Genomic DNA, 20,685 nt, shown 5'->3' on the forward strand with positions numbered 1-20,685 from the left:
GTTTTCGCGTTGCTTTGGAGTCGTCATGGCGGTGGTAGGCGGCGGGGAAGTCCCGGGAGGACAGGCAGGCGGCTTTCCTGCCACGCCACCACAAAAACTGGTCCTGGTCCGACCACTCCCTCAACCCGACCGCTCTCTCTTCATTTCTATATTTCTTCTGGTCTTCCTCTCCTGTCCTATCTCGTTACCTCCTTCTCTTGCTCGCTCTCTCTTTCTCTGCCTTTCTCTCTGATGTGTTTATGTGAGCCTCTAAGTATGCTAAACTGTTTACGTTTGCATGCAGTTTGTCCTTTTCCCTCTGGCCTTCATTTAGCGAGGCTTCAGGGGGACTGCATTCACTCTTCATTCTCTCCTTCATACCCCGTCACCCCGACCAGCCTACACATTTTCTTCATCTAAATTCCCTGTGGCATGTAGGCAAGGTTAGTTTTTCAGTGGCTGCAGTTCATTGAAAAGGTGAAAATGATGTGCAGCGCCAGTCAATGAGAGGCGAAGCTGGGAGGAGGAGGAGGAGGAGGAGGAGGAGGAGACAAGAGGAGGAAAAAAGAAGCAAGTGACGCCTCCTGTACTTCCTAGTCCTTGATTTTTCTTATATAATATTTGGTTTCATAATACTGGTTCATTACGAGAGAGAGAGAGAGAGAGAGAGAGAGATAGAGGAAGAGGGAGAGGGAGATTAATGGACCACGATCACGGACGATGTTCATAACTCACTCCTCGCCTTGCACGACAGCACAACTGACGCGGACGACACATCAACGCCTCAAGGAATCGTAGAGGTCGTTTCAGATTCTTTGTTTTATCACTAAAAAGGATTAAAAGCAATGGTTGTGTCCTCTACACACACACACACACACACACACACACACACGTCTTCTCATGCTATTAAGTTATTCTCTCTCTCTCTCTCTCTCTCTCTCTCTCTCTCTCTCTCTCTCTCTCTCTCTCTCTCTCTCTCTCTCTCTCTCTCTCTCTCTCTCTCTCTCTCTCTTCTATCGTGATATCATGCTATATATTTTTCGTCAGTTTTTTTTTTTTTTTTCATCTCGCTCGACCTTGACCGTCTTCCTTTTACCTGATTCAAGGTCAGAGTGTGTGTGTGTGTGTGTGTGTGTGTGTGTGTGTGTGTGTGTGTGTGTGTGTGTGTGTGTGTGTGTGTGTGTGTGTGTACTGACCAGTTTTCATAGTTTTTTTTTATCTCTCTCTCTCTCTCTCTCTCTCTCTCTCTCTCTCTCTCTCTCTCTCTCTCTCTCTCTCTCTCTCTCTCTCTCTCTCACCCCAAGCAAAATTTTCTTGCGCTTGCTTTATCTTATCTGAATATACATGAATAATAATAATAATTGAAAGAACGTGCTCATTTAACCTACTAGACCTCATCGTAACTCATAATTGCATCTAATAGACAACTCATAAAATGCAATCTAATAAGAACATCAACTCCCCTTCCTTATACGAACAAATGCCACTATCGTCTGGGCTTCTTAAACGTGAGGAAAAAGTGGCTGGCGTAACATCTCCATAATATAAGTCGGTCAGAGAAAACGGATTTGCAACGAGTCATTTTAGAGGAGACTTTAAAATTTTCTTATTGGTGTTCCACTGGCCTTCTTTTTTCATTGTGCTGTGCTTAGAGAGAGAGAGAGAGAGAGAGAGAGAGAGAGAGAGAAGAGAGAGAAATAAGTCATGTGTTCTGGTTATGTGGTTTTAAGAAGTAGGACTACTCTCTCTCTCTCTCTCTCTCTCTCTCTCTCTCTCTCTCTCTCTCTCTCTCTCTCTCTCTCTCTCTCTCTCTCTCTCTCTTCTTTTCTTCCTCTCCATCTACTATTTCTTTACCCTCTACATTCTTCCTACCTTCTTCCTTCTTTCCATTTCTTCGTCTCCTTCCACTTCATCAACCTTGCATCCTGTCCTTTCTTTATTTACTTATTTTTCTTTGTTTCTCTTCCTTGATTCACTGTAACAATTATGATACTTTCCATTTTCTCTCTGAATAATCGTGATAGTATCAGGAGTATAGTAGTAGTAGTAGTAGTAGTAGTAGTAGTAGTAGTAGTAGTTGTTGTTGTTGTAGTAGTAGTAGCACGTATTGACCTGACAGAAGCAATACGTGTCTGCAAGCCTGTATACATGGGTGAGTTGGTGCTTTGTGTTCCTGTCGTGTGTGTATTTTGATTTGCCAATAAAATATCTGTATATTTGGGCGGTGAATGTTTGACTATTTTTTCGGGAGTGTGTATGCATTGAACGCGGAATAAAAGGGTGGTTTTGTGCGATATCCAGAAGCGGTAGTGGCAGTAGTAGTAGTAATAGCAGCTTTACATTCAAATTCAAATCATTATTCAAGTATGTGATGAAGAACACGACACATTTATAATTCTAAGCACATATATAATGCTGCAGTCCATAGCAGCAGGAGAGCAAAGAGAATATTGCACTAGACACGAGGCCTCCGCTGCTGAGACCAATACTGAGCGAGGCGTCTCAAGGTGTGGCTGTACATCCAACTAGTATGGTCCTAGTGTGCACATTGAATCTAGAGCAGGCCAGTTGTTGATGAATAGAAGTTAATATTAGCAAGCTTGGTGTCTGTTTTAGTTAGTGTTCTCCCTTATTCTTACCTCCTCTGGTCTGCTAACAATCATTGAATTGTCAAATTTAGTTAACAAGTCACTGTCTGCTTCTATATTTCCTTCCCCACAAATTGAACTGTTTTAGTTGAAGGTTTCCAAACATTTATCCTTCAATTTTCGGTAATTTTTGTCCCCTTCATTTATAGACTGACACTCAATGGGCCGTTTTTCGAACACTTTGTTGCCCCTGTCCAGTGCTCCTCCTACATAACAAAAAATAGCCAAAAGATAAGAAGACGTAATATTGAAACTACAAGTAACAATGGAAATGAATGCTACAGGTTATTAGGTTTCTGATTACTACTACAGTACGTGCGATAGTGTGTGACAGAGCTATTAAACTTACTATCATGAGAGTTTTTTCCTCGCTGCATTGTCATGGTATTGTCTGTTGTGTAATAGAATACATCTGTTGTGTAAAATGACTCTCAGAATTGGTCTTTGATAGTTTAAAATTGAGCTGGTTTTAGTAGAAACAGGAAGATAAGAGATATACTGAAATGTTTTAATGAACAGTGTTGCAACAGTTCAATCTCACGGACACCAGATTACATTATTGATATGTTGTGAATTACTCCTCCTCCTCCTCCTCCTCCTCCTCCTCCTCCTCCTCCTCTTCAACACCTCTGGTCACGAAACAAAACAACATCAGCGTATGTAACCACTCCATTAAATTCAATGAGGTGACCAGCGGACGATAAACTTTTTAATCAAAACCTTATTAGATGGAAACCAATAGCCTTTCTAATTAAGCGAGAAAACATTAATGAAATGATTCCCGGGCTATTAAGAGTTAATTAGTAGCACTATTATCATGCCTCATTACTTTCAGGATAATTATACACGGGAGGAAGTTCAGTATGGAAGGAGAGGTGAATCGGAGCGGGGTCAGTAGTAATGGACAGGTGCATCAAGTCACCTCAAAGGATTTAATTAGGGTGGGAATTAGATCGTTTCTCCCGTGTCATCGTTAAGGGAGGAGGGGAGAGGAAGAGGGAGGCTGGATCTCTCTCTCTCTCTCTCTCTCTCTCTCTCTCTCTCTCTCTCTCTCTCTCTCTCTCTCTCTCTCTCTCTCTCTCTCTCTCTCTTCTATATTCTTTCTGTTTGTTTGTTTTTTTGTTGTTGTTATTATACAGTGTGTGTGTGTGTGTGTGTGTGTGTGTGTGTGTGTGTGTGTGTGTGTGTGTGTGTGTGTGTGTGTGTGTGTGTGTGTGTGTGTGTGTGTGTGGTGTGTGTGGTTGTAACTTACGGGCCACCTTTTGTACATTTGCCTGGCACTATGGTGCAATAAATTAATCAAATCAAATCAAATCTCTCTCTCTCTCTCTCTCTCTCTCTCTCTCTCTCTCTCTCTCTCTCTCTCTCTCTCTCTCTCTCTCTTGATCGCTTGTGCCTCCTTGTTTTCCTCCTCCTCTCTCCTCCTACGTGTGTAAGTTAAGTGTGGAGTGTCTGGGCGTCAATACTTGTCCTATTGCGTGGTGTTGTTTGTGTATTGATAAGCGTCATACTCGACCCTTCTCTCCCACCCCTCCATCTCTCTCTCTCTCTCTCTCTCTCTCTCTCTCTCTCTCTCTCTGCTTTGTGTTCTTGTTTTTGGTCTAAGAATAAAAACATTGTATAGATTTATAGACATGTGTTCTCAAGCTCCATTGATTTGATATTCACTTCACTTTTTATATCGTAAAAGAAAAACGATGGATTTTTGTTTGTGTTTTTTTTTCGTTGCGTCTCGTGCACTTTCCCCTCTTTCAAGTTGATTTCGTTGTTTATACATTCATTCATTCATTTATTCATTCGTTCATTGGCATATTCTGTTGGTTTTGATTCTCTTTGCCTTACATGGATGTGCCCTCAAACACCAGCCCTTCAATTCTCCTCCCTCTGCTCCTCGCCACACCCCACAAACACACCTCCCCCACCTTACACCTCTCCCCCTCCTACCTCTCTCAATTTTACCTTGTTCCCTTATCTGTATTCTGCCTGCTCCTTCATTATTTATTTTCTTCTTTCCTGTCTTTCTCTTTCTGTCTTGTTTTTTTAGTTCTTTATTTTATCATATTATTATCATTAACTATTCACATCACAATTTTTTATTCAATTTTTTTTTCCTCATTGTATTTTTCCTATTATTTGTTTCTTCCTTTGTGCATTTTACCTAGTCCTTATGTGCTTTTTGGTCATTATCTTATTGTTTTCTCTGTTCTTTCTCTTCTCCACCACTCGTTTGAAGTAGTTCCCCTAATACTAATCTTTAATTATTGATCTTATATGTTTTGCAAGCTGAATTATGTGTTGTTCATGTAGTAGTAGTAATAATAGTAATAGGAGGAGGAGGAGGAGGAGGAGGAGGAGGAGGAGAGAGAGAGAGAGTAGCAACAATGAGTTTTTTCGTTACTATTATTTTTGTTATTGATTCATGAGTTGTTATTGTTTTTCATTCTTTCTTGTTTACCCTCCATGTCGTCCTTGTCTACCCTTATTTCTTATGTCTCCCAAAAAAACTTCTGCCTCGTTCATCCTATCTCAGCTGCAAGTTTTATGCCCTTGTTCATCCTGTCACACTCAATACCGCCCTCATTCTGTCTTAGCTGCAAATATCACGCCCTTGTTCATCCTGTCCGTGCATTACTGTCCTGGCCTTGTTCGTCCTGTCGTGGTATCAATGTTGCGGCCTTGTTCGTCCTGCCTTAAGACTTCCTGCTAAGTGGGTGTCCCTGGCGCATCCTCACCTTGGGCCAGCCTCGCTCTCCGCCACGCCCGACCGATGCCATTCTAGGTGCCAGTGCGTGGACTCCACATGTCTGGCCTTGTTCATCCTGGAATGCTGCTTTAGATCATTATGCTTGATCATCCTAGGGTTTTATATTGTGACCGTGGGAGTGATAGTCGTGGTGGTGGTGGTGGTAATAATTGTAATGATAATAATGGTAGATAGATAAATTGAAAGATGAATATAGAAATAGTAGTAGTAGTAGTAGTAGTAGTAGTAGTAGTAGTAGTAGTTAGTAGTAGTAGTAGTAGTAGTAGTAGTAGCAGTAGTAGTAGTAGTAGTAGTAGTGATAGTAGTAGTAGTAGTAGTAGTAGTAGTAGTAGTAGTAGTAGTAGTAGTAGTAGTGATAGTCAATTATATTTATATAGTAATAATGACAATAACAATAATTACAACAATAACGACGCGCCGTTTTAAGTCTATTGATTGGTGAACTGTAAACACTTTCCATATACAAATAATGATAACGGCAACTCATTGGTGCTATTGAATATTTTACCAATCACAATCACCATAAGCCTGGCGCCAAATCACCGCACATTTACACGACGACAATACACCGTAATGAAACTGTCAGAGAGAGAGAGGAGGGGGGAGGGAGGAAGAGGGAAAGGAGGACGAGGGTACTGTTAATTTTGCCTTGGATTAAAACCATCGCTTTAATCAACAATATTTCAATGTACTACCATGATTTCTCTTATTCTGTCTATCTGTATATACTAATAACACACACACACACACACACACACACACACACACACACATGTATATTTCATCCAAATAACAGGAAATTCTCTTCTTTGGGAGTGGCACATTGTTAACTGAACAGTATTTGTATTTTTGTCAACATTTCCAATAGATGGTTTTTTTTTATTTTGTTGTTGTTGAGACGGACAAACAGAAAGACAGAGAGACAGACAGATAGACTAGATTATGAAAACACATATCACCGTGTACTCTTTTTTTTTTTGTGTGTGTATGTATGTGTTATCTTATCTTTTACTCGCTTTCCTCTCCCTCCTCCTCATCATCATCATCTTCCTCCTACACCCCAAAAAGAACTGAAAATAAAAACTGATCAGCCAAAGTTAACTTGTTGGTAATTAAATGCATGTGGAAATAAATCACTTGCAAACATCTTTAATAATCAAGAGTGATGAAAACAAGAACAAAAAGATGAATGTAAACAGAAACCCAAACAGGAAGCGGATGGAGCAACGTTATTTAAATATAGCAGAAGAGAGAGAGAGAGAGAGAGAGAGAGAGAGAGAGAGAGAGAGAGAGAGAGAAGTTGGGGGAGCAATGGAGGATAAAATTGTAGAGAAGGTAAAATTAGGTTCATTTATATCTTTACACACTCACCCACACACTCACACTCACTCACACGCATGCTCTATCGATATGTATTTTTGTCAGTAATCTATATATAGCACAAACCGGACCTTTTCATCTATTTCTTCCTCTCTTTACTCACTATTAATGTTTCCCGGTTATTTTCTACAGTTTAAAGTCCTCTCTCCTCTCCCTCTCCCTCTCCCTCACTCGGTTCCCCTTTTCCTCCCCTCGTCGTTTCTCGTGATTGGTCCATTTTTTTTCCCAATTTTGATCTCTTATCTGTTTCCCCTCACACATTTACATTTTTTCTGCTTTCATTGCCTCCCCTCCCTTCCCTTCCCATCCCTTCTCTCCCCTCCCCTTCCTGTCCTTTCCCCTCGTGTTTATATTTGCCTACATTCAACCTACATATCCTTTCCCCTCTCCCTCTCCTCGTATATCTTATCTACTTTACCCTTCCTTTCCTCTTTCCCCCTCCCTTTTCGTTACTATACGCTGTCCCCTATCCTCATCTCCCCTCCCTTCCTCTCTCTCTCTCTCTTTCTCTCCTCAGCTCAGAATCCCTCTCAAAATATAGCTCATCAAAATAGCTTCACTCTAAGCCTGGAGCCTCTTCCTCTCTTGTCCCCTCACCTAATTTCCTTCATTTTTTCCGTCCTCCTCTCCACTTCTTCATTATGCCCTTCCTCCCTTCGTCTTCTTCCTTCCTGGTGATATATGTAAGTTTCGCAAATGGACATAATTGAAATTTGAGAGAGAGAGAGAGAGAGAGAGAGAGAGAGAGAGAGAGAGAGAGAGAGAGAGAGAGACTTAAAGCAAAAAATATGGAAAGAAAGAAGTGAAGTAGGCAGAGCTGGAAGAGAGGAGGAGGAGGAGGAGGAGGAAGAAGGGGAAAGCCATCAGTCAACACTCCTTTTTTTAAACTTCCTGATCGTATCTCTTCAGTGTTTCGTTGTTGTTGTTGTTGTTGTTGTTAATGATGATGGTGATGGTAGCTGCGGTGAGTGGTGGTGGTGGAAATGGTGGTGTTGGAGCTATGAGTGGAAGTGGTTATGGTGATGGTAGTGGTGGTGGTGGTGATGGTGGTGGTGGTGGTGTTGGTGGTGGTGGTCGCCTTTCTGGTTTCGATTCTTCCTGAAGGGTTACATCACTCACTGGTCTCGTCTCGTCCGCCGCCGCTACTGTTTCGTAATCCAGTGGCGCGTGTAGGTTTAGAGACAAGAAACCCCTTCAATACTGGGACACATTTTTACCTAGAGATTTGTGCACGATTAGACCATTTTATTGACATTAGGAAAGATCTATAGAGGTCAGAAGATTAATGGGCTCAGTCTTCACTCTTTTAATCCCTCGCCTAAGTTTCTGAAGCTGTATAAAATTATCAAATAGTAAGCAGAAAAAAAAATATGGAAACGCATCATGGTACTGAAGGGGTTAAAGATAAATTGCCATATGTATTTGATTGAACATTATTGTATTACCCTGACGAACAAAGAATGATACATTAATATATTTTTAAAAGTGACAATGTGTTTTTATCCGGATATCTTGTTGTTTTAACTGGTTTCGTCACTTTTTTAACTTTGCTAATAATTACGTCATTCTCCTTCAGTCTCGAGTTAAATTTATTGGTAATTTTGTTGACACATTGACAGACACAAAGACAGACAAACAGACGGAAAAGCAAGGACGCGAAGAAAAAGAACTGAAATATAGATGCCAAGAAACGGAAGATAAGTATTATGAACATGCATAAATACATTTATACGTACACGCATGCATACTAACATGAAAGAGGAGAAAAGGTCACAAACACAATAGAAAGAAGTAAAAACAACACATAACAAATACGAGTAAAGAAAGAGAGAAGGCCACACGCCATAATAAACATAGAAACAAACAAGGAATCAATACATGGGAAAAAAAACAAAAAACAAAACATACATACATGATAAAAACAAAAAGACCATACCAAATAAGGAGAACTGAGAAGGTCACATACCAAATATAGTAACACCTATTAGCGTAATGCATTTCAAACAACTTACTCACTACTGTTACTCTTACGCATCGCTATGTCGTCAGCGCGTGAGGTAAGCAAGCGAGTGAGTTGCGCGCTGCCCGTCTTGGGAAAAAACACGTTACATATTGAAGAGGTACCGCGGGGCTTCTGAACCTTGAGAGAATATTTCCTGGTCTGCACGGGCGGGGCAAATCGAGGCGGGACGGGCGAGGGAGTAGAGCTGAGTGATGTAGGGAGTGGGGGGAGAGGAGAATAGGAGTGGGGAGGGACTAAATAGGATATAGGAGTGCGATTTGGACAGAAGGAGGACTGGACAGGAGAGGAATGGGAAGGGGAGGGACAGGAGACAAGGGAAAGGGAAGGAGAAGGGACTGGATAGGAGACAAAAAATAATTGGACAGGAAAGAATGGAGGTAAGATGGGAGAGAAAAACATAGGGCAAGATGAGGCATAAATAAAGTTATTTGAGTGGGAGGCAGGATGTGAGAGGTAAGGGAGAGGGGTGACAGAGGGCCGCCGTGGTACAGTGGAACCATGCGTGCTTTGGGGTTCGAGGGGTCTCCAAGCACACGGGTTCGAATCCTGTCCACGGTCTGAGTGCAGGTTGGGCTTCCTCACTCAGGGCAACGGTTTCCTAGTGGGTGGGCTTTGAGATAGGAGGTACCCTAAAAAGTATCCCCTTTAGCCCAAAAATTCCCGTGAAAAGCCCACATGGTATAAAAAAAAAGAAAAAAAGGTAGGGGATGAGGAGAGACTGAATATGGGTAAGGATGTCACTGTCTGGGAGGGGATAAGCTTCAGTATTTACTCCCTGTTGTTTGTCTCCGGGAGAAGCGAGGACACCTGACAAAAGAGGGCATTTGGGACCACAACCTTCGCCGTTTTTCCTGGGAGTCAAAATATTCGGCCTCGTTGGGAGCAGTTTGGAGTTACCCAGGACCTGTCGGGGCGATGCTGGCCTGACTGGTGTGTTTGCGCTGCCTCACATCCCTGCCACTTTATTGCCTGCCAGTTTGCATTGACAGGCAGAGAGAAAAAGAGAGAGAGAGGAAAGGGAGATGAGAGAGAAACGGTATATCGTCAAACAACTGCTTAAGTAATTGATGTTATTTTGTGGAGGAAGCGATTTTCCGGATTTTTGCTTAGATAAACAGTTCACCATGTAGAGCGTATAGTGGTACAGTTACCTTTATCCTGTCAATGAGAAAAACCTCTTATAATAGTCTCTTTAATACAAAATAAAGGAAAGGAGATGTTTTCACCTAAATTTTTCGAAAAGTAAAAAAGAAAACTAGAAAAGACTCAAGCCGTTTGTTTATGAAGATGATATGTACGTTATGTGCCTGCACGTGTGTGTGTGTGTGTGTGTGTGTGTAGGAACAGCGTGACGGTAGCTGGATACATGCCTGTGTATGCACGCGTGTAAGAGGAGGAATGCAGCCAGGCAAGAAGCAAAAGCAGTGTTACATGTTGCTTTCATTTTCTCTTATTAGCACGTTTGATAATATCTCATTTCTATGACGGCACTTAGAGACAGCCTTGCCCGCCCTCTAGACCTTGAGTTACGTTGCTACGGTGAGGTAAAGGAGAACATCGGGGAGCAACGGATTGGCTGGGGTGGGAGTAGAAAGGGGTGTTTCAAAGGACCAAAGGATACGTTAAAGCAGGGAAGGAGGAAGAGGTACTGGTTGGCTGGGCGCTACAGGACGTCTCGTCGGGACTTAGCAGACGAGAGATGGAGCGTAGCTGACCAAAGACACGTAGACAAAACTCGATTCTGAAGAGAGTGTTTCTTTGGAAACATTGCATAGATTGCCTAGCTCGTGTGGTCCCCTCTCTCTCTCTCTCTCTCTCTCTCTCTCTCTCTCTCTCTCTCTCTCTCTCTCTCTCTTTCTCTCTCTCTTGTATGTTCTATAGATAAGCGGAATTAGCATGTGTTTCTTAAAATTAAGTGGCACAATATAAGTAGAACGGGGAAAGATAGTGTGTGTGTGTGTGTGTGTGTGTGTGTGTGTGTGTGTGTGTGTGTGTTAGTCCCTCGACCTTACTCAGCTGACTGTTTAACCTTGGTGAGTCACGGGCAAACTTCTTCTCTCGCCTCAGGAAGGGAACTTCAGCGGAAAACATCACTCACGAGTATTTGAAGAGAGGAAAACCTAATGTTTCTGTTTCTTTTATACTTTTTTCCACTGACTTTTCTTGCGTCACCTTTTCGGATCTCACTCATTCTCTCCAACTTATTACAGAAATCCCCTTTTCTCTTTTCTGTCCTTCCTCATAAACCGATTCTTCCATTACACTTCATCTTTGAATTCCTCCTCTTCTTTTTCAATGCTTCTTCACCATTCCATTCTTTCGCTTCAACTCATCTCCGAATTATTTCTCCTCTATACCTGCTCTTCTAGTCTTACCTCTTCCCCATACCTGCCTCATCTCACGGCACCTACATAAACCTGTGCCACCTGTCCAAACCTGCCCAACCTGTTCATGCCCACCTGCCTCGCCCACCTCCTGATTCCTGCGTCACTGTGTTCTACGTTCTACAAATTAAGGAACCATCGTAAATGAGTTCTCTTGAAAATCTACAGTCGCCACCACTCCGCCGCCTCGCCGCCGCCTTCCTTTCTGGACAGTGACTCAGGATAAACCGCGCAAGGTCGTGACGTGGCCAGTGACGTCGGTGCCTCCTAGTCTGCCCTTTTTTCTCCTCCCTCCTGCCTGCCTATCGCTCCTGTCTCTTTCTCCCCCTGTGTCTGGTCTTGTACCCACCGCCCTTTCATGCCTCCCTCCCTCCCTCGATCCCTCGATCGCCTTCTTGCCGCATGCCTCACCTCCAAGACCACTTTTTGCCGCCAAACTGGAGCAGCGTCACCACGAGACAGTGTTTGTGTTCTTGCTGCTCATTGCCCTGTTGCCTCTCCCTCCATCCCTCCCTCGCCATGGTCATTCACTCCCTTATTCATGGTCATCCACTTCTTAATTGACATCTTTATCAGTTCATGTTCAAACACCCTCTTTTTTTTTTTTTTTTTTTTTTTTGCACTTGATTATTTTCTTTTTTCATCATCAGTCCTTTGCTTCTCCGTCACTTTGCTTCTTCTTATCCTCCCCCACTTACTGTTCCTCCCTTCAAATGCCCCCAAGCCACGTGTCAGCTGTGACCTTTGGGGATAAAAGGCACCGAGCTGACTAGTGACCCGCGGTGACCTTGCTCCTGGGAATCGCCTTCAGCATCACCTCACTTGCTATTAGAGAGTATTGCCATCCCACATTGCCTTCGTCTCAGAACTCGTGCATTCATCGTGTTTTAATCAGCGTATCATCGTGCTTCCCTGCCGTTTATATCCTCGTTGAAAAAAGATGGTTATAAGTTATTCAGAGAAGATGACGTCTTTTAAGTCATTCTTATAACAATTGCTGGAACCTTACGCAATACGAGACGCAAAAAGAAAGAGAGAAAAAAGTGTCAATTTACGTCACTGCCCGCCAGGATATTACAGTTACACGTAAAGCCCAAAAGGTCACTTCACCTGGCTGGTTGGCTTGCTGGCTGACTGGATGGCTGGCTGGCTGGATGGATGGATGGATTGATGTATGGATGGATGAGTGGATGGATAGCTTACTGGATGGCTGGCTTACTGGCTGACTGACTGGATGGCTGGATGACTGACTGACTAACTGACTGGATGGCTAGCTGGATGGATGGCTGGCTGGATGGCTGGCTGGCTGGATGGATGGTTGGATGGCTGGCTGGCTGGCTGGCTGGGTGGCTGGCTAGTTGGCTGACCGTGGCCCGCATAAGGATCAGCAGCACGTTGGTATAAAAAGAGTCACCGAACCTAGCGCAGCAAGGACTACAGCTACGAGGAACGCATAAAAAGAATCTGCAAATGCACATTCTCCAGAACATGATAAAGGGAATCCCCCGCGCTAATGAAGTAACACTAGTAAGGCAAGGCGTCTTCTCTTTCCTGTCTCTTGTCTGTCTCTTACCTGTCTCTGCTTGTGCCTGTCTCACCTGCCCTTACCATCTCACAGGCTTTTTACCACCCCACGCGCACCTAGTCTATAAATACAAACTCCCAATTTGCTCTTACCTTGCTGTCACCGTCCCGTACCCACTTGTCACTCCTCCTCCTCCTCGCTTATCACCACTTCCTTCATATTAACTTACCATCACTTTCTCCAACACACTTCTTGCCGTCCCTGTCTATCACTATCTTCCCTGCCCATTTGTCACTCTTTACACATCCATCTCTCACCTCTTCCTTGCCACCCGCGCACACTCCGGCATAAGCGAAAGTTCTCTTATAATTTGTTATAAGAAAGAGAAGAAAATTAATCTCTCGTATGCTAGTGGTTCTTTGTGCACACAGTTACAAATACGATTTATTCCAAGCACGAATTATTCCTTGGATTTCGTGTGGGAAGAACGTTTTAATGTATATGATTTTTTTTTTTTTTTCTCCTGACCTTGACGTGCTTTAGCATTATCAGCTTGCCTTTACTTGATTGTGTCTTGATGTGTTTTTTAGTATTGTTGTTGGGGTGATGGTGGTGGTGGTGGTGGTGCGTTGGGTAGAGGTGGGGGAAAGGCAGGATTACACTAAAGGCGATAAGGAGAACAACGAGATTGATGAATTCAGAAAAGTTCCGCGGCTTACGAGTATCAGCAGGGACTTTTGCCTCTGTTAACGAGAGAGAGAGAGAGAGAGAGAGAGAGAGAGAGAGAGAGAGAGAGAGAGAGAGAGAGAGAGAGAGAAATATCTGCTTTTGATGATGCGAATCCATGCTTCAATTATTTAGCGAATATATCTAGAAAACATTTAAGATTCATCTCAAGTTAAGTGTATCAAAGTTTACTAGTATAATTGGTAGAGATAAGAGTGTGTGTGTGTGTGTGTGTGTGTGTGTGTGTGTGTGTGTGCTTACGAAGCAGAATGATTGTATACCAATATGCGTGGGGAACAAGATATGCACCTTTACAAATGCAAATTTGAGGGTAGGACGTGTGTGTGTGTGTGTGTGTGTGTGTGTGTGTGTGTGTGTGTGTGTGTGCGTGTGTGCGTGTGTGTGTGTGTGAATATGTGTGTGTATGAACATTAGGCAGGCAGCCAACAATCGTCCTAACTGCGCATGCGTCTGTCCCTTGCAGGTGTGAGTGAGCCGAGCACCCTCGACTCATCCTGTGGCCAGTCACAGCTCAAGCTCAGCAACGGAAGGACGTCGCCGCTCCATCTCCCTCGCGGTATGAATGAGAACCCTACCGGCTCAGTGAGATAGCAACCTTCACCGCGCCAGCAAGTGTTCTCCCACGACTCGAGTGTTTCGAGCCCCGATATCCCCTTCGTGCAGACTTCCAGAGAGACGAGAACAATGGCTGATATAAATACAATACAGCAAACGGACCCTGAGATTGTCCCAGTCCCCGAGCAGACCCAGGACGGCGTGCCCCCAGTTTGCAAGTCGCGACTGTTTACGTGGCGCTTGCTGGGGGCGGTGCTGGCCCTCCTGGTGGTGTTGGGGTGGGTCTTCATCATCGTTATGCTTATACTTGAGGAAAAATGGCAGCTAGTATTGGTGGCGTGGCTCCTCCTCTACTCTGCAGCCCATTTCTGCTACTGGTATTGCAAGCGGCACAGCCTCCTCTCCCTCCGCAGACAGGTAAGCTGCCCACCCTATTGCTCACTTCTCTTTTTATAGCTATCCGTTGACTTGCTGACGGTAGGTGTTTATTGTTGACTTTGACGGAAGGGCCTTTGAGTTGGCTGTTGGCGAGTATCATTGTTGACTGATTGACAGTAAAAATCTGTATTTATCTGTTGATAGTGGGCCTTGATTACCGTTGACAGGTGTGTATTGATCTCTGTTGATAGGCGTGAACTACTGTCGACTAGCGTAAATCATTAATTCACCTTGACATATGAACACTAATTACTGTTGACAGGCAGACACCAATTGTTAGGAAATGAGAAGTTACTGTCGATACTATAATTACTGTTAACCCCTTGAATACCATGACGCCTTTCTATATTCATTCTTCTTAACATTTATTGATTTTATACAGCTTCAGAAACTTATGTAGTATATTAAAATAGTGAAGACTGTGGCCATTAATCTTCTGACCTCCACAGACCTTTCCTAATGCCAATGGAATGGTCTAGTCGTACACATATCTAAAGGAAAAATGTGTCCCAGTAATAAAGGGGTTAACATTACTATCAATTGGTTGTTGCTGACTGATAAAGTACTACAATCACAGGGTACTTGACAGATATGGAGGGGTACTGGTCAGTCTTCCCGGATAAATCGCCTTTAATCAAGCTGGGCAAGCATGCGACCGGTGCTTGCCTCTCACACCATCCATTGTTCTTGACATATACGATCATCCGATAGTGACTTGCGTTACTTATAATGAACACTGACTGGTGATATTTCCAGGCAACAGATAATCATCACTTACTTGTCGCCGAAGGTAAACAGCCTTGTAGATCACGAAGAAAAAAGTTAATCCTATCGATTTTGAATTCACCATTACACTTAATTATATTCTTTACCCTCTCCTGTAACTAAATACGTGTAAGAAAGGAAACTCACGCTTCTGTAATGACAGCCAGCATTCCAAGCAACGAACGTCACCACAGTTAATGCTCCTCACGACCTTCATAACATCAAGGTCGCCGCTGGGAAATGAGGAACGCGTGTTTATTTACTTTTTTTTAAGACTGATGCTATTAAAGTTCATTTGTGTCAAGTTGTCTATCTGTTTATATATAATGGGAACGTTTTGGTGTGGCACTAGTGGATGCTGAAAGAGAGAGAGAGAGAGAGAGAGAGAGAGAGAGAGAGAATTACCCTTTATACAGTTGGTACATGTTTCAGCATTCAGCATCATCTTCTCATCTACCTCCTATTATATCATTAACTCCCCCACCAACACACACACTCTCTCTCTCTCTCTCTCTCTCTCTCTCTCTCTCTCTCTCTCTCTCTCTCTCTCTCTCTCTCTCTCTCTCTCTCTCTCAGCTGTTACCCTTCTAATCCAGCCTCAGAGCTCATACAAGTGTAGTGCAATTTAGGGTAAGGCCGAGACCTTTCACACACACACCACACATCTCGTCCTGCTCTCCTCTTCAGACAGGACAGGAGTGCTCGCTCATCAGTGAAAACCCTTGCGTTCAGAGTAGGGCGCGAATCTTAGCCTGCCAAGTGACATGCAAGGACGTTACCAATTAGCTTTGTGCGTGTGTGTGTGTGTGTGTGTGTGTGTGTTTTGTGTTTGTCTGTACTTATTGGCATGTGAGCATTTGGGGAATCTGACAAGGCGTAGTGTGTGTGTGTGTGTGTGTTTGTTTGTTTGTGTGTGTTAGATGAAAAAAGAACAATATAGCAAAGCCTAAATCCCTGCAGTGTGTGTGTGTGTGTGTGTGTGTGTGTGTGTGTGTGTGTGTGTGTGTGTGTGTGTGTGTGTGTGTGTGTGGGTGGGTGTGTGTCTGGCCCTGTGCCAACCCTGGACCCTGGCTGGCTGGGTCGCTGGCTGGCTGGCTGGCACTCCTGCAGCCCTTTCTACCACTCGAGGGCGGCAGCAACTCTCGACGCCAGCCATTTGTCATTTGCTTACCTCCTTCCCTCCTTCCTTTTTTTTCCTCACTTCACCCTCCTCCACTCACTCTCCCTCCTATCCCTCCGTCCTCTGTCTCTCCCTACCTTGTCGAATGTCGAGTGTTGTTTAATCAATAGCTATCGGGTGTCGAGGCTTAAGGACTTGGAGGAGGAAGACAAAGAGGAACATTTGTCCACTCTCACTCGTCTAGAGAGAGAGAGAGAGAGAGAGAGAGAGAGAGTATACATAAAAGCAGTGATTTGTATTCATCTCTCGTGGGACCTCAACCTAACGTGTCAAACAGTTAGTTGTGTGTGTGTGTGTGTGTGTGTGTGTGTAACAGGCTATATACTTTTACAAATGCACATCATAAAAAAACAATCAGTCAGTGTCAGTCAAATCGTGATAAATATTGCATTGGAAATATGAATATAAAATGCACATGACATACTTACACACAGCCTGTCCTCTTCTTCTTCTTCCTTCTCTTCCGCTGTCCTTCTTTCCTTCCTTCCTTCCTTCCTTCCTTTCTTTCTTTTTTTTTCTCTCTCTCTCCTTGCCTCTCAGTTTTTTTGTTGTCTTGTTTTCTTTCCCTTCCTTCCGTCCTTTCTTTCTCTTCCCTTCTTTTCACCGTCTTTCCTTCCTTTAATCCATTCTTTCTTCATCTCCTTTCCCTTTCCGCTACCTTTCCTTCTTTCCTTCGTTACCTTCATCCCTCCTTTTTCTAGCCGTCCTTCTTTCCTTTCCTTCTTTCCCTTCATCCCTTTTTTTCTGGCAGCCGCCCACGACATGACCAAAATAACACCCATTGCAATTCCTGTCCTAACCCAGCCTGGAATTCCCGACATTATGGTAGTTTAATGGCATCGTGGGAGCCAGATGGCCTAGCATGTTAAGTAAAGGTCATTAGTTTGGTCTGCCTTCCGCCTCTTTCTCCTCTTTTCTCTCTTCCTCTTCCAGTGTTTGTTTAGCTTTTCGTTTTTCTTGTTTGTCCCCCTTTTCCTCTTCCGGTCATCATTCTTACCGTCCTTGCATTTACTCTCCCTGTCTTTCCTCTCATATTCATGGCTATTTTTCCTTTATTTTTCTTCCTTTTATTTTGTTCCTCTTTTAGTTTTATATTTATTTGTCCATTTTTTCCTTCTTTTTCTCTCGTTCTCTAGTTTTCGTCTTTTTACCTCTTTCTGCGCAACCTTTTTATTTCTATCTTTGTTTCATTCTGTTTTTCTTCTTTCCTTTCACTTCCTGTTATTCCTCTTTTTTATTAGCCTTTTGCCTACATACATCTTTCTATATTCTTATTCCATGTTTTTCTTCCTTTCACTTTCCATCTCCTCCTTTATGCTTCCTCTGTCATCCATACATCCTCTTCACTATCATTTATTTTCATTGTATTCTCCTGCCTTTCCTTTTCTAGCCCACCCAGCATCCATTTTTATCTCTTCTCTCCTTGTTTACTTCTCTTTGTCTTCCTCATTTATTGCTCCACCCTCCACACAGCTCTTCGTATTTTCTCCTCTTTCCTGTCCTTACTTTAGTCTCTCACTTTAATCTCTTACTCCTCCTCTTCCTCCTCCTCCTCCTCCTCCTCCTCCTCTTCAATTGCTTGGTGACGCTACACGTGGGAGAGATAAGAGAGAATAATGTCACGAAAGATGGCCGGGCGAGTGGTTATCAGAGGAGTGGAAGGCGGCTTCTTGGCGGCGCTGGGTCAGGATTCACGGGTTGGCTGGCAGTCGGCAGTTTGGCGGCAAGGGAGGGGGAGGAAGGCTGGCGAGTTTCGAGCTGCCTGATTGCCGCAAGGATTTATTGAACGTTGTATAGTGGAAGCTGTTTCTATTTGGTTGATTTTGTGTGTTATTTTATCTTCGTTCTCTCTCTCTCTCTCCCTTGCTTGTAATTGAAGTTAAGGTCTTGCTTTGTTTAATATTATTTCTGAGAGAGAGAGAGAGAGAGAAAGGATTATCATTGTGTGTGTGTGTGTGTGTGTGTGTGTGTGTGTGTGTGTGTGTGTGTGTGTGTGTACGTAAGTGGATGTGTTTCTTATCTCTCGCTTTTTCTGTCTTCCTGCTTGTCTGTTTGTCGGTTAGTACGTTCATATCTAGGTTAACAAGTCCAGATAACGTCTCATCTTTATCTAGTGGGTAAATTATGGTGAAACTCGTCAAGCTACAAAATAAATAATATATAATTCACTACACGGTCACGTAACATTGCTATATCGAGTTATTTTGATCAATGGTTATGAAAAAGTGAGAGCACAGCATCTCTCTCTCTCTCTCTCTCTCTCTCTCTCTCTCTCTCTCTCTCTCTCTTTCTCTCTTTCTCTCTCTCCACCCCTCGTATGTCATTCCTAATTTACGTCATTGGCAACACGACAGGAATATTTAAACTTTTATTGCTCTTTACACTCTCCCTTCCACCTCTTTCCTCCCTCACTTTTCCTCTCCCTTCTTTTTATTTCTCCCATCTCCACCATTTCTCTCTTTCTCTCTCCCAGAGGGTGGACAAGACGGCTATTTGTCTTGAAATTCGTTCATTGAGGTTAAAATCAAAGCAAAGATATCGATTACACTTCTATTGGCTCTCGTTGTGTTGGCATCTGTGTTTTTGCGGCGCTGTGTCTTGCCCAAATAGATGCAGGACTCCAGTGTGGGCTCGCTCGATAGCAGTGGAGTGCCTTGCAGCCTCCTGTCACCACTGTAGAGCAAGGCAAGGAGCGCAACAAACATTCCCATCCACTTAACCTCTTCATTGCTGTGACGCGTTTTCATATTCGTTTTGGTTACCTTATGTTTAGTGATTTTGTACTACTTCAGAAACTTACGTGGGGATTAAAATAGTTTAAGACTGTGGCTATTAAACTTCTGACCTCCATAAACCCTTCCTAATGTGAATAAAATCGCCTAATCACAACAAAACTCGTGGTAAAAATGCATCTCAGTAACGAAGGGATCAAATATTAGATCACCATCACCACCACATCCACCACTGCCTGTCACCAACACCATTGCCGCCATTACTTTCATCTTCCCAATCAATAATCCAAAATATATTACCGATTTTGGATCACGTGAAGGTCAGCTTTCTTATTCACTTTGAGGGTGAGAAAGATTAGGTTAGGTTAGGTTGGGCATGATTTACGTATTAGCTAACCTTGATTAATCTACTTCAATGCTTTAGATAAATGAATTGGTGGGTTTTCTTATTACTTTCTGTTTCTCCTATGAATTTTGAATCCTCAGCTCGTATTCTAAAGCGTTTTGAGTTTCAATTTTTCAAAGATCACATAAGTAAATAGCTAAGATTCCCATGGGTGACTTATACACACATGATCCTTCTTTAATTTATAGCTGCAATCATAACAATACCCTTTAAAACCGATACATTTGTAAATCCGGCACTGGGTCACATCATCATCATCGCAAAACCGCAACACATGAGATTAAAGGCGTATCTCAACCTGCTATCTGCAACCCATTAGCTCTTCCTGACCCGCTGCGACTCTGTTTATCACACCCGAGCACAGTGCACGTGCCGGCTCCCGCTGCTTCCCCGCCTCGTCCTCAATATCGAGCAGGTTTTCCCGCCATGCGCGCTAGGAAGATGCGCTGGGCCTGATATGAACGCGAGATGAAATGTGTTGAGTGGATGTGTTAACATGGCCAGAGATACAGAGAATGGAAGGTGTGGAGGAAAGATAAGGAGGATGACATGTGGAAATAGTCACTGCCACATTTATGCGAAGGAGGAGGAGAAGGAATGGAACAGTGGGGAAAGAAGATGAGGTGGAGAAGAAAAAATAAAGTTAACAGATGAAGAATATTCGTGAGAGAGATTAGAGAAGATAACATTAGATAGGCATCGAGGGAGTGGCTGAGGAAGCACGGGGAGGGTGGAGGCGTGAAAAGGAGGAGCGAGGGAGGGAAGGACACAAGTGCGCCTCGAGGGATGGACAAGGATGTTGCAGCTGGGCGAACCAGCAGGGTGGTTAGACAACTTTTTATTTTCCTTGGAACTTTATTGCGTGTGTGGATTTCCTTCTCTTACTCACCAGTCTCCCATCCCTCTCTTCCTTCCTCCCTCTGTTTTATTTTTTGCATGTTATTCTCTCACGTATTGCACGATTTTTTTTTTTTTTTATTATTATTGTCGTTTGTGCCTCTTCGTCTTTCTTCCTCCTCCTCCTCCTCCTCCTCCTCCTCCTCCTCCTCCTCCTCCTCCTCCTCCTCCTCCTCCTCCTTCTTTTCCTTAATTACCCTCACTTTACCTTTCATATAGATTATCTTATCAGTATTCCTTATCTCTTTCCTTTCTCACCTTT

The 20,685-nt window shown here is 43.3% G+C and overlaps 1 protein-coding gene across 5 annotated transcripts in view; it reads left to right on the forward strand.

Moving 5' to 3' along the window:
- The window catches only part of LOC123509535, a 51,103-nt gene that overhangs the window by 22,754 nt on the left and 7,664 nt on the right, over positions 1-20,685 (forward strand). For all 5 annotated transcript variants that reach the window (XM_045263895.1, XM_045263897.1, XM_045263898.1 and 2 more), the window contains exon 2: positions 13,914-14,422. In XM_045263895.1, the coding sequence (XP_045119830.1) occupies positions 14,135-14,422 (288 nt within the window). In that variant the 5' untranslated portion in view covers positions 13,914-14,134. The remainder of the gene's footprint in view (positions 1-13,913; positions 14,423-20,685) is intronic.

The sequence above is a fragment of the Portunus trituberculatus genome, chromosome 27, assembly GCF_017591435.1.
Source record: "Portunus trituberculatus isolate SZX2019 chromosome 27, ASM1759143v1, whole genome shotgun sequence".
Taxonomy (NCBI): domain Eukaryota; kingdom Metazoa; phylum Arthropoda; class Malacostraca; order Decapoda; family Portunidae; genus Portunus; species Portunus trituberculatus.